Source organism: Pseudorasbora parva, chromosome 8 (genome assembly GCF_024679245.1).
Source record: "Pseudorasbora parva isolate DD20220531a chromosome 8, ASM2467924v1, whole genome shotgun sequence".
In the NCBI taxonomy this organism is placed as follows: domain Eukaryota; kingdom Metazoa; phylum Chordata; class Actinopteri; order Cypriniformes; family Gobionidae; genus Pseudorasbora; species Pseudorasbora parva.
Window position 1 is genome coordinate 39,473,683 of NC_090179.1, and position 15,168 is coordinate 39,488,850.

The following is a 15,168-nucleotide window of genomic DNA, read 5'->3' on the forward strand; positions in this document are numbered from 1 at the left end:
ATGTGTATGTGGGGTCACACAGCACTGTTTGAGTGTGTTGAAAGTTATGTTATAATGCTACTCTGTGCATTAGCTCGGCGGCTGCTATGAGACACTTGTTCACACTGCAGATGAGCTAGATCGATATTAGTCATGGTAAAACATGGTACTCGTGGTAAATCAAGAAAAACAGATATAAACAATAAAACTAACTGTGTTGAGATGTATAACAATGATTAGTTTTCTGTCAATCAATTTATCCAAAAAGTTGTTCACCTGTCTAATAAAACACAATAGCCTATATAAAAGTATCTACTGTGTTTTCTTGGTTACGGAGTCCCACACATGACATGCAGGAAAAAATGATGCGCACGATTTTCTAGGCTAGCTACTTCATTCCTTCGATCATGCGTACGATTTATAAATCGAGGGAACAAATTAGTACATTCTTGGAAACATTTACGATAATGTACACAAGTCAACAAAAGTATATGAAATTGTTCGAGTGTTTTTTGGATATTTTAATCCACAAATCTTACATATTTTGCCTTTAACAAGGGTTGAACTGTTTTCTCAGGAAGAGTTACATTTTTTTTACTGGAGAAACCAATTTGTCACGTGCTTTACATGTTCTAAATGTATTAATTACAATATTTGTTGGCAAAGGCTGTGGCTTGATATATTTCTGTTACACGTTTTGCTGATTCATGAATTAATGTTATATAGCCTAAAACAGCTCATGACAACTAACCCTGGTCTCCCCTACTGGAATAGTATATGAAAACGAGAACATAACGTAAATTCAGGTTATTTGACCTCGGGATGTTGGCACTGTGACTTAAAGACAGATCATTAGCCTACCTCTCCGGCTAATTTAACGCGTTTTTAATAGCTCTACAAATTTGATAATCTACCGCTGCTCATAGAAACACTTTGTTAATCTCTGCACTCATCCGTCGTAATTGTACACTTTTGGGCTGACTGATTATATTCCCCGAAGAAAAATGATGAACGAGGACAGCAGCAGTAAAGGAGTTAACACTGACAGGAAGTTCAAGGAGTCTGTGTCCACAGGGGGCACGTCAATAGCCTACTCTTCTCTCACTCGCGCACAGTTACTTTCAAGGCACATGCAGTCTCCCTTCACTTCAGTCTTTCTCAGTTCACCAATTTGAACAGGGACAAAGAAACAAAAATGACGTCCCATGCTTAAGTCTTTAACCCTATGGCGTTTCTTTCAGCGTTCGCAGCATAACATCTTTTTCAGCGTAACATCTTCACAGTGAGTGACGCGTGACTGTTACTCATATGGGACTGTTCGCGCGAGTAGGATCCAGGATGACGTCTCATACTCAGCGGCGAGATTCTCAAGAAATTTGGGAACTGAACACTGGAGCATCCAGCGTTGCTTAGGACATTACACTACATGAAGCCAAGCCTCGAGACTTTCTGTTTAGTAGTAGGAATACTCACTGATGCTCACGAGCTGGGAAAACTCTTGACCCTTTTCACCAAAGTGGGATATTAGGATTGGAAACGGAGTACGTACATTGGCTGCATTACTTTTGATGTCTCCGAACAGCACACCTGTAAAGGTACGTGTCATAGCTTGTCAACTGTTGCTTGTCAATGTGATTTTCTCACGAGCAAAGATATGGAAAATATGAATATGCCTACCCCGTGCGTAAGACTTTATATATTTCTATAATTTATATTTTTGTGTCTGTGTTATCAACTGTGTTGATAGGTTACAGTTTAATCATCATCATCATCATCATCATCATCATCCTCATCATGTTTTTGACCTTAGTTCTTGTTAACATTTATATCTTCATCATTTATATAGCTGTTTACTCGCTGCAAAGTTATTTTTACCATTCAGTTCCTAATTATGATTTCATAAAAAATCCAGTATGCTTTCATTTCACTGCAGCCTAAATCTCTCAGGTTATGCTGGTCTCTTGTGGTTTTTGATTGATTTGGGGAAGTTTTAGCTGGTCGGGAGAGCAGTGAAACCAAATTAAAATACCTGATTGTGAGACCAGAGAGAAGTTTAGGCTGGATCAAGGTTTTTTTCAGCAGGGTTTCCAGCCTGACGTGTTCCCCAAACCTCTCTAAAACCACCTCAACAGACCAGCTACCACCTAGGCGTTTTTTTATTTCTTCCAGCAGGGTATAGACTCATTCTTTAAAATGTGAATTGCCTCAGCGTTAGCTCACAGACAGCCCTGGAAAACCCTTCGACATGGGATTGCTTTCAGCATCAGCTCTTTTGTCAGACATTTATGAAGAAGTCCAAACTTTCTCAACCACTCTTACAGCCCCCCTCTCTTCCTCAACAAACACTATTTTCTTAAGCAGCTGGAATGCTGACTATTCGGGGTGGACAAATAAAACTTCCCAACAAATCCCGTCTGGTCTCAATTTACTTCAGCCGGGAATACAAACTCATTGAAAAGATGTCAGTCTTTACAAGTGGGAATCTGTATGTGCAAATATTGCCTAAGTTAAGCCCAAAATATGTCATTTGCTATTAAAAAAAGAAACTCAACTTCAACTCAGTGAAATCATGTGATTGATGGGCAAAAAAATATTTAATGCGTCCCAGCTCTTCTGAATGACATTATATGCTGCTGTTTTGCAAGTTCATGCTGTTGCATTTTATGATCTAAACACACCACACAGTTTGTCTGTCATTTCATCTCTCAGTAGAGCTGTAGGTTCACGTATATTTTTCTTTCAAACACTCAAGACTCAAACAGGACACAGACCAACCTAAAGGTCTACCATTCTTGAAAATGTCAACACATGGATTTGAGTTCTGAAAACAAAGTTTCTCTGCAAATGACACTTGTGTTTTTCCAGCTTATTCTGTTATTTTGAAAGTTGCAGCATATTGCAGGGCAAAAAATATCTTAAGTATCGCCCATTTGGGTCTTTGGGGGGGAAAGGGTATTGTTTGGTCATTTTCATCATATCAAAGAGAAGAATAGGCTTCGGGATTGGTCATGGAATCTGAACTGAGAGGCAGGAAGTCAGCCAAACCCTCCCTCTGGATGTTTGGACCTTTGAATGTGAAGGTTAACATGCAAAGCTCTGTTTGCTTTGAAAACCAACATCCCCTTTTCACCATCCACTTATTCACTTGGAAAACTGTCCTTGCTAATGCCGGTCTGCTGCTTAGTTTACCATGAATTTAGGAGACAAACCCTCTCCTCCTAAGAGCTTGGAGGGAATAAGCCAAATCCCCATTTCCTCCCAGTGCACCCCAGCTACAAAAATTTGGGCTGATGAGCTTCCCAGCTTCATGCTCCATGTCCCACAGGGAGTGATGGTGTACAATACATGTCTGAGGTGCAAAGCGCAGCTCGAATTCTGTGTATCATCTTTCATAGTGGCAGTAATTTTTGTTGCAATCGCTGAGCTTTAGCACCCAAAGTCGAAATGTTGTTATCAGCATACATGTAGTATATGTGCGCAGTCTTGATTTTTAACAAAAAAACTGTGCATACTTTTTACTCTCAGCTTGCACGCACATTAAATATTGTTGCTCTAATTAGTGCAATTAAATGACCTGCTCCGTTGTTTTACATGGAACAACAACAACAAACTACTCTACAACTACGTTTTATCGCTCCTATATTTTATAGAGAAATAGTACAGATGATAGACAAAGAATACGTTTTCTAGTGTGAAGTGCTTGTGTTCTCGCAAGCTTTCAAATGATGCATAGTTTAAAAGTGAATGCATTCGACTGTAAGCAAAGCATGTGTAAACAAACGAAGTATACATTTAGGCTTAAAAGGATAGTTCACCCAACAATTTGAATTCTGTCGTTAATTTCTCACCCTCATGTCATTCCAAATATATAAGACTTTCGGTCATCTTCATAACACAAATTATCTATTTGATCAAGAGCTTTCTGTCCCTCTACGACAGCTATGCAAGTACGCAACAACCATTTTGACACTTAAAAAAGTTCATATAGAAATGGTAAAACAAATCCATATGAATTTAGCGGTTTAGAAAAAACTGTATCAAGAGTCTTGATCGCTTTATATGATGAACAGATTTAATTTAGGCTTTTAGTAACATTTAACTCTTAAATGAATGTTTCGCCAATCAATATTACATATTCTGGTCTTAGGGACCCGGATCTATAGCTAACACGGATGGATCTCTACCTGTCGCAATCTATATAAAACTCTCCTGATATTAGAGTAACAATTGCAGTAGAATAAAATAAAGCACATTTGGAAGGGCTCAGTTTGAGCATTTTATACCATCATAACTCCTCGTCAGAGCTAATTTCTGTACATTCAGCATCTTCCTCATATTTGCCATCTCAAACATATTCTCAAAACTATCACTTTCAACGTCTTCAAAATAAATTTTTCGATCACTGACGGGTTCTTCACTAGATCCACCATCAAGAAACAGTGACAGTTATTGTGTTCAGTACTTGCTCTGCAGTAAATCTGAGCCATTTCAAGCTTTGCTGATGATACTTCCTATTCTTTTGTTTTCTGCCTGCAGTAACTATGAGTGAAACGTCACTTCATTATTGTTTATCAGACATTACCACCTTGTGGAATAAAGGTGAATTATACTTATTCAGTCATCAAAGATTAAATTATTGTTGTGCAGAAAAAATATACTTACACTGGTACAGACCTCAGGTAGTTAAGAACCCTATACAGACATAGTTTTCTTATTATATAGTTTAAAATTAATTAATTGAGGGACCTATTAAGAAGGTTGATGTTTAAATGTAAAAAATTAATGAGGATAGTAGTGAGTGAGTGACGTATATGTTTAAGGGTTAAACATTGATTAGAAACATTGACAAGCTCAACTATTGCTTGACGTGTGAGAATAAACCTTTTTGGTTCTTGAAGATGCTTAAACGTGCTGTGTTACACTAGAATGAACCTCATTGGTTCTTGTTGAAGCTCAAACATGCTGCGTAGCAAGAGAATGGACCTCATTTGTTCTTGCAGAAGCTCAAATGTGATGCGTAACATGAGAATGAACCTCATTGGTTCTTGCTGAAGCTCAAATGTGATGCGTAACATGAGAAGGAACCTCATTGGTTCTTGCTGAAGCTTAAACGTGATGCTTAACACAAGAATGAACCTCATTGGTTTTTGCAGAAGCTCAAACGTGATGCATAACACGAGAATGAACCTCAATGGTTCTTGCTGAAGCTCAAACGTGATGTGTAACACGAGAATGTACCTCATTGGTTCTTGTTGAAGCTCAAATGTGATGTGTAACACGAGAATGGACCTCATTGGTTCTTGCTGAAGCTTTAACGTGCTGTGTAACACGAGAATGGACCTCATTTGTTCTTGCAGAAGCTCAAATGTGATGCGTAACATGAGAATGAACCTCATTGGTTCTTGCTGAAGCTTAAACGTGATGCTTAACACAAGAATGAACCTCATTGGTTTTTGCAGAAGCTCAAACGTGATGCATAACACGAGAATGAACCTCAATGGTTCTTGCTGAAGCTCAAACGTGATGTGTAACACGAGAATGGACCTCATTGGTTCTTGTTGAAGCTCAAATGTGATGTGTAACACGAGAATGGACCTCATTGGTTCTTGCTGAAGCTTGAACGTGCTGTGTAACACGAGAATGGACCTCATTGGTTCTTGTTGAAGCTCACATGTAATGTGTAACATGAGAATGAACCTCATTGGTTCTTGCTGAAGCTCAAATGTGCCGCGTAACACAAAAATTACCTCACTGGTTCTCGCATGTCAAGCTAACATGTTTAAGCTTCCGTTTACCACAACCGATGCGCGAGATGATGAATATTTATGTGAGGATATAATTAAATCTGTTTGTCATATAAAGCGATCGTGTCTCTTCAGAAAATTTGGATTAAACCACTCAATTCATATGGTTTCGTTTTACGATCTCTATATGAACTTTTTGAAGCATCAAAGTGGTAGTTGTGTAGCTGCCAACAGAGGGAAAGCCCTCAGATTTCATCAAAAAGATCTTCATTTGTGTTCTAAAGGTGAACGAAAGTCATACAGGTTCAGAAAACTTGATGGTGATAAATTAATGACAGAAGTTTTATTTTTGGCTGTAGATGTTCTATTAGAAAATGCATTTAATTAGCATTTTCATCTCAAATGCAAATGTTCTAAGTTATTCCCAGATAAAGCAGATGTCCACGTTGGGGTTTTAATTGAGGTAGTAATGCAAACAGAAGTAATGCAAGAGCAGTTCCTTAGCAGATTTTACACCCCTCTCCCTCAAACAGTGGCATTTCTGCCACTGGTGAAGTAGAAAAAAGCTGGAAGTGGTTCAAAGAGTTGATGGGTTTGGGAGGGGACGAGGTTGTTGACGGCTGAGTTTGCTGACTCTGTTCCTCTCAGAAGTCTTGTGTTTGCAGTGGTGATGGAACGGGTACGTTTGTGAGAGTTTCCAAGTGCAGGTGTGTAAAAACGCACAGCTGTGAATGCCGTCCTCTGTCTGGTGACTCAAATCCGCACTGCCCGAGTTGAACAGCGTCTTCCATGAGTAATCCGTCCCACCCTCCTGCGCTTCTCTGTGACTCTTCACCCCAGGTTTCTATGTGCACCCCTGCCACGTTCTTTCATCCAGGTCAAAGCTCACAACATTTCTGCGTCATTCCTTCTGTCTACACTTAGTCTTTGCCTGGATCGTTTATCCATTCATCTTTTTTTATCTCTTATCTTTGATCACTAGAGGCATTCCTGCTTGTGATATATAACTGTTTAACTTCCCAAGCTCGGTACACTTTGCATGACAGTGTTTCCTTTTCCTGGCTACTAAAAGGTCCATTAGCCCCCCCTTTTCTCGCCTCTGATAAATTGATTAGGCTGCATGCTAGTTTGTTACCTTGAACTTTATGGATAGACACTAATTATTTTATAGACACCATTGGCAGCACAGATTTCCTTCTATAATTAGTTGCATATACTAAGACAAAGGGGATTCCCTGGTGGAGCAGGCAAGAGCTCAGGGCTACAGGCCTTTTTTTTATAGCCTCACTCTTCACTACACCCGATGACACTTTTATTGAGCCTCAGGAACTTGGATGTTTCAGCCCTCTCGGCCAAAACTCTTTCCCCTCACTGCATGTTCTCTGGGGAATGATTGCCTTTCTGTGCAATCTTGACACATTATTGAAAAGACCAAGAATATGGGTCTTTTGAACTATATAAACTGCTTTCCATTGGTCATCGTAAGGTCACTGGTCCCCGTTTCATAGTGTGAATTTTCAGGGAATGCTCAGATCTTTCTGGCCTGTTGATAATGGCCAAATGTGGACGATCTCACATGGACTGCATTACTGATGCACAGCTGTTACTCTCTGCACTAACGGGTCATTTCAAAATGTAGGCCAAATTCCCAAAGCTATTAAATGTGTTAGTAAGAACAATCTGAAACATTGAAGGGGACATGTTATTAACCTGATCAGTATGGCTGGTGAATATTATTTGGAATATGATGTAAACCCCCCCCCCCCCCCCCCCCCCCCACACACACACACACACACACCAACAACACAAAATAGGTGCAGTTTTCTTAAAACAGAAGTGACATGTTCATGTCCTTCAGGGCCAATTATGAGTTGGGCTTAGAAACTGTTTTGTTATTACCATATTTTACACCCTCCTCTCTACAAGAACATACAATATTGAACAAAGACTTGAAACAAAAGGCTCCTCAAACTCCTCTCAACCTCATGTGATTAAGGACCACATACAGTGTGGCCTGCATTACTGTCCCTCCCTCCTCACTGCCCCTTCGCTTTCATGCCCACTGCGTTTCCTCACCAGCATTTGTGTATACGGTTGCCTATCCCAACTGGGCATTATCCATTGTGTTTGGGAAGCCTTTGTTGTCTAACCGAACAAGGAAACGACTAAAAAAAATATGGTGCTGTCTTTGGGCAGACATGTCGGAGGGGGAGTGGAGAGGTGGATGGCAGTGTTGTGGTCCGGCTCCATGGGGAAATGTGAAGGTCAGCTGGAAAAGAAACAATAACCCTCAAAACTCAGTGTAAGACAATAGAGCATCAGGGCCGGTATACTGACCCCTCTCACGTAGGCTACAATAGTCACGCTCTTGTTTATTTATGTGTTTGGGTGCATCAGCATTGACCTCACTTTGTGAACAGGTCAGCTGTTAAACATCAAAACACATCTTCACCTCTTTCCACACACACACATGCACCTCTCGGACGTTTCATTGGGTGTGAGCATGTTTACAGTAGTGGGCTCTGTTAGCAATAGGAATTCATCTGTTGGTAATTCTTTACAGGTCATTGCCAAAAGCAATAGTTTTTTATTTTACTTTTTTCTAATCTTTACTGACAATTGATGGTTCCAGAAGGAGAACTACTATTAAAGCACTTATATTAATATTAATATTATGCTATTTTAAAGACTCCTAATTTTGCCTTGGAGGTTTTCAACAACAGATTTACATGCATCAACGGTCAAAAAAGATTTTAATTTTCTCATAATATGCATTGCACATCACCACATTTTTCAGTGATTCTCAAACGTCTCGACGGATGAATCGATCTCTCTAAGTCCCTCCTTTCCACGAGCTACTCTGCTCTGATTGGCCAGATGCCCAGTCTGTTGTGATTTGTCTAGCGCGTGCAGCACGTCTTTCGGATGCTAAATGTCCATTACCATAAGTGAACTTTGGCTCTGTCTGGAGGCTTCCTAAATCTCAGCGATTGCACACTCTGAAAAAACAGTAACGATGGTGTCAATTTAGAAACATTGACGAAATATTGGTACAACTAGATATTTGACCCAAACCTCCATTACAAGGATGACTTGAGCAGGACGTTTCACAGTGATACGCTACTCCTTTTGAGGAAAATTATGAGATGTTGCAGCTGTAATTCCTCACCATCAGCATTAACAAGTGTCCATCAATCAACCCATGCAATTATTTAAAAAAAAATTGCGCTGCACATGCGGGAAATGTATCAATAACAGCGCATAAGTTAGCCAAGGAGTAACATGAATGACTGATGTAACATTAAAGTTTGCAAAACAAATCTTGCTCCATCCTTTATCTTTACTCAAAGTAGTAAGAACGACAGACAATCTGCATTAATACACACAGTGTTAGGTAATAGTGGCCCACAACAGATGAGCAGAAGTATTTTAGTAAGACAGTAATGACGTAAGTTAGCCAGAAACTTACACAATATAAAACACAAAACTGTATTTTTAAGGCTGGGTATAAAATATATACATTAATAATTATTCATACGTACAGGTTGTGATTCTGAGAAGCAAGCTGGTCCAAATAAACTGGTACTGACCCATCTTTCAAGAGCGAGCGTTTGCGAATCCTGCGTTGAACTCTGAGATTGAGAAGCAGTCATCAGTAAAATGACGTCTGAGTGCTGGTCAAGTTGTTCACAGATGGACAGGCGGACATTATGTAAATGTATTGTCTAGTGACGTAGAACTGTAACTGATTACAAACGACTCGTTTAGGCGTTTCAGAGTCAATTCTTTCTTTTGGAAGGCAATAACTGTGCACTTTCGACTTTACAACTTTGCTGAACGTTTACATTCACAAACAGCGATATTACACACTGCATGAAAGGGAATATTCAGGACTTTAATTCTTAGATTTTCACTAACCCCGTTTAGGGAAACCCTGTTCCATGGCATTACTGTGAAAACATCCTTTAAGGACTGTCTTTTTAAGGGCTCTGCTGTGTGTCAGTGACTGACTCTTTTATATAACAATACAAAAAACAGTCAACTCGTTCCCACTAACATATAATTGTCATCCAGCTCTTCTACCATTTAGACACGCAAAAGAAAACTCCCCAATACACTCACACACATGTGCAGGCAAGAACACGCACACAGCTGTCCAGTGTAATAGGACTCTGTCAGCGGGTAGTTTTGTCTATGACTGTCAAAGTGTGGAGCGTACGGATGCACCTGGAATGATGCCACAAGAGATGCAACTGTAATGAAAATTACAGGGTGGAAAAAGGCCTCCCGCTCAACATTTTTCATTATGACAAAGTTGCAATTTTGCTCGAGGAGCAAGTCAGGGTGTTTGGAAGACGTATGGAGACTGGCTGCTCTGCATTAGGGAGAGTAGAGTCTCGCTAACCTCATTCTAACCTCTGCGCTGGCTAACCAGATGTTGGCTCGCATCCACTCGGCCTCAGAAATGCTTGCTGTCACCCACCCCCCTGCAACCTTCTCCCCGACGGTAACATTTATTCGCTATTAGAAACTTGTCCTAAAGCGAGTTAATTTTTACCACAATTCCATTTCTGGAATTTGGGAATTTCGCAGCAAACAAGCTCTGGAGCCAAAAAAATACATGGGGTTTTAACCGCAAATGCTTGTAGTGTTCTACAACCTTCATGCTTGCAGTTACAGGAAGTGAGATGCCTTTAATGAGGCAGAGCTGGAAATGAGCCCTAAAGGACCCGGGGGACTGCGGTGAGAAGCACTCTGAAGGACAGTGCATGGAAAAGTGCCAGGGTAATTTTTAATTGAGTCTGGTTAGTAGACATCCAAAACAGATCATTACGCTTGGCTTTTGAGTGTTTCAATGCAACTGAAGTATGAGACAAACAGAGCTGCCTAAATAACAGGAGCTAGTCTAGATCACGCCCACACCGACTCTGGCCCTCTCTGGTATTTGATCCAAAACTTCAGATCCAAAACTTCAGAAAAACCAATGGCAAACAGGGATACACCGAAATTTCGGCCGCCAAAATGTATAGTTTATTCTCATTTTTGGCCTAAAGAGACAATATGAGCCAAAAAATATACTAGTGTTCAGCGCTCAGTATTCACTCTCGCACAGCATCTTTTGTAATTTTGCGCACGCTTACACTTCCGAAGATGCACAACTTCAAAGCGACTCTGCCTGAGTAATTGTACCATAGAAATATATGAAATATGTAGATATAAAAGTGATATCTCGATCGCACCCAGGGGGCTGGATGCAGTATAGGTCATAAACCTCGCCCTCTCCAAGTTATGTAATGGGACGTGAGGCAAACTGAATCAAATTACACTTCAAAAAAAAAAAAAAATTCAAGATGGTTTCTGTTCACTCTTAGCCTAGAAATCTAGACGCACCCTAGCGGCAGCAAATCTAATCTGCCCGCGAGTGTCTAGCAACTCTCAATACCCTTCTGAGCTGTAAACGCCAAACTCTGGTTGGGCCAATCACATCGTGTGTAGAGTCAGTGGGCGGGGCTTAACATAATAACGGCCGAGTTGTGTTTGCGTGCTTCTAGTAAACACAGAAACTGGCGAACGGCGGTCTTTCGAATCAGCTTTGACCGCGACTCTGGAAGACTTGGAGTTAAGCTTTTCTCTGAGAAAAGAACAAAGAACGGCACTGAAGTCATTCTTAAGAAGGGAAGATGTGTTCGGAGTTTAGCCGACCGGATACGGCGAAAGTTTTATCTGTCAACGAGCTCTGCTTCACCTTCGTTGCTCTGGTTGGTTGTAGCGCTATCCTATCGCGTGCAGAGGGAGTTTGAAAGACAATCTTTTATCCCGCCCCTTGGATTGAGCTGTCTATGGTGAGTTTCCAGACCAAACATCTTGATGTGGGTCTGGCTTGTCAGGCTAGTTCACTCTAACTGATTTGCTGAAATCAATTTCAGTGCATCCCTAATGTTGATTCACGAGTTCACCCTTACATATAATTATATAGAGTTAATTTAAATGCGTATTTGGCGTGCTGTCCGGGGGGAGGGATTCGAGCTCGAACTTGGCCCGAACCCTGAATATATATATTTGTGTGATGCCTGAATTCACTTGTAGCATTTACAATTTGTTGTCTTTATTTCAAACTTGTTTAAGAAAAACTTTTTCTGTTTTATTTTAGGGATATTTTAATTTGCGAGATATGTTTTTTTTTTGTGCTAATAAAACTACTTCTTATTGAAAATCATAAATCAAGTTGAAAAAGACCTGTGTCAATTTTATTGTAGGACATCAGAGCAAAACCAGGAAGGAGAAATTCTACCCTATGCTGCAAACTATTTCTGTCTTTTTCTGAGTTATGAAGGGTGGCGGGATAGCTAAAGCTTTTCCCTCAGATGCTGAGCTTCCCGCTGGTGTTGTCCTCTGAGTGACGGGCAGCGGGGAGCCTGTGGAGTGAAGGCCGGGGCAGGTGACGTTGGAGACAGCTTGTCGGGATATGATAAACATTAACACATCATAGAGGAGCCCTGTCTATCCTATTGTTTCCTTTTCCTGAAGTCCCAGCACCAATTGCGCTGACAGGACACATGCTCAACATTTGGGAAGGAGAGCTGCAGATTTTTGTGTCTGTGCCAACCATTACATATGTTTAATTTTCTCTTCTTTTTTAAGAGAGCGAGAGAAGGCTGTGCGCTACCCACCCCCTGCCACTTACTCAAACAGCATCTATTGCATTTCAGTTCTTTAATTGCTTTGGCTTAGACCTTTTGGTATTCTTTCCCTCTAGATTTTTTTTTCATTGTCTTCCTCTTCTCGTGAAAGAAGCGGAAGGCACTTTAGGACTGATAAAGAAAGAACCAGTTTGCAGTAGTTTTTATCAGTCTAAATTATTGTGAATATACAGTACATGATGTCTGAGCTGACTGTGTAGTGTCCTTATGTTTCTTTTATTTGATTTTAGTTAAATGTATTTATTTAATTTAAAGGTGATGTGTGTAGTATTTATGAGGATCTATTGACAGAAATGCAATATAATATACATAACTATGTTTTCAGTGGTGTATGAAGACCTTACATAATGAACCGTTATGTTTTTATTACCTTAGAATGAGCCATTTCTATCTTCATACACCGCGGATCACATTACAGTAAAGTCGCCATTTTGCGCCGCCATGATTCTACAGTAGCCCTAAACGGACAAACTTCTCTACAGAGCGCTCGCTACTCTCTGCCGTCTCAGACGACATCTTTGTCCTCTGTCAGCCACCGTAGCTTCTCTATGTGCTTCGAAAGGGAGGGATGGATGAAATTCACAACCTCAGCGCTAGATGACGCTAACATTTTCACACTGCACCTTTAAAGCTACACTGTGTAACTTTTTTAGTTTATTCTTAGCTAAAAACACTTAGTTCTTTCAAAAATATATGTGCTCATATGTATATTTACTTCTTTCAAGTAATAAAGTATTCTCGTAAGTTTATAATATGCCATTGAAAATACATACGGGTGAGGGGTTCGAATCCAGGTCGCAATGTTGCCCCTCCATCTTGAAAGTACATTAGCCAAAGAGGGACATACCCGTAAATTTAAGCTTCGCCTTTCGTGCTTTAACACTCGATGGCACCGTGTCGAATGTGAAGAGGGGGATTGCCATGTTAATCTTGGACTAAATCGGCCACCGTAGGAGTTAAAACGAAATCAGAATTGAGAGGAACAGAAACTATTATTCACTGGATGGTCATATACCTTTACACCGCTAGATGGGGGAAAATATCACACAGTGTAGCTTTAAAATAAAATAAACAAAATAATTAAAATATTCATTTAATTTTATTGATTTTCTATATTTTTTTTAAACAGACCTTCTTACTGTGAGGTGTCAGTGCCACTCACTGAGCCATCTTATATTTTTACTGTAATTTTTTTTTTTTTGCCCATGATTTTCATTATATTTGTCACATAACATTACTTATAGATCAACTGAAACCGGTTTGTTTTTAACACTTTGCATTTGTTTTGCAGATTTCTACTTCCTGTGATAGAATCACACCATGCCTGAGGGGGCGGGCCGCAACAACCCGAAAAAAAACAGCAACCAAGGTCGGGTGCCAATCGAATAATATCAGTGTTTGAAAATCTTAACTGGATTATGTAATATCCCAATCAAAAGCTACTGACAGGAACTGCTAGTTCACGGTCTGAATCTAAAGTTGCTTTTGTTAACTTCTGTGTTGTGGTTGAGTTCAAAACCACAAATGAGAGCCTGGGAAAATGACGAAAGATCAATTTTCCGAGATATTGCGCAGTTTTCAGTGGAGATAAGCCATCAGGCATGCCCTAGATAAGAGTGTCTATTAGGAATGAAATGCTAAGAGTTATCAGGTTCAGAATGTGACGGGGTGGTCTCCCTCTTGATATTTTTGGACCTCGGCCTCTCCTACTTTACAAAGAATGGTTGCTTACATTATCAATTCAAACAAACTGAACAAGAAATGTGCTGACAATCACAATTGTTTAGGGCTGGTCACCACGTTTTGGATTGGGCTCTCTAAACAATTCGTGATTGAAATGGGTCTGACCAAGCAAAAGAGACCAGGGGGCACATTTATGTTTGGAAAGAAATTTTGATGTCAAATAGAATCTGGAATATGTCATGTTTCTGTTAATAGACTGTACATGACATCCCAAAAGAGCAATGAATCCCTGTTAATCAAATATATGCATTCAAAAATAGCATCCAATCAACCCCAAAATAATAAAGAGGGCATGAATACAAACAACTTTGACATTTGACCCAGATCATATCATTTTAAACCTCATCTGGCATGCGATGACTCGGTGGAGTTGAGCTCTGAACACCTTTGCAGGAAAGCGCTTGTGTTTGGTTTCACCGCTTCCTGTAATGGGGCCGTCAGGCGCAGACTGGCACGGCACACAGGAAGTATCTCAACAGACGGATGAGCACCTAGATACACTAATACAGATAAACACTCACTGCTTGAGCTCTGCTGCTTTATGTGTGTGTGTGTGTGTGTGAGAGAGAGAAAGTCATTTCTTTTGAATGTCTGTTGTAATTTAAGGCTGTATTCCTATAAAAAGGCATAGCAGACTTTCAGTAATGCTGTGGTCAAGCTCAGGCAAGTTTTGATACTGCTTTCTGTTCTGTTCTTGATAAAAAATGATGTCATTAACTGGAGGAGGAGGATTTTTATTAAGGAACTAAGATGTGTTGAGAAATGCAAAGCACACACACACACACGGACACACACTACCATTCGAAAGTTTGGGGAATTTTTTTTTTTAAATGAAGGTATGGCTGCATTTATTTATCTTCAATACATTAAAAATAGAAATATTGTGAAATATCATTACATTTTCTACTGTGAAATATTTTTAAATGCATTTTATTTCTTTGATGTTTAAGCTGAATTTTCAGCATCATTTCTCTAGTCTTCAGTGTCACATAACCCTCCTG

At 40.0% G+C, this 15,168-nt stretch overlaps 1 protein-coding gene across 2 annotated transcripts in view; it reads left to right on the plus strand.

Annotated features, from left to right (window-relative positions):
• The first annotated feature begins 1,075 nt into the window (after positions 1 to 1,075).
• The window catches only part of LOC137084773 (pleckstrin homology domain-containing family G member 2-like), a 44,467-nt gene continuing 30,374 nt past the window's right edge, over positions 1,076 to 15,168 (plus strand). For both annotated transcript variants that reach the window (XM_067451216.1, XM_067451218.1), the window contains exons 1-2: positions 1,076 to 1,574; positions 13,716 to 13,793. In XM_067451216.1, the coding sequence (XP_067307317.1) occupies positions 13,745 to 13,793 (49 nt within the window). In that variant the 5' untranslated portion in view covers positions 1,076 to 1,574; positions 13,716 to 13,744. The remainder of the gene's footprint in view (positions 1,575 to 13,715; positions 13,794 to 15,168) is intronic.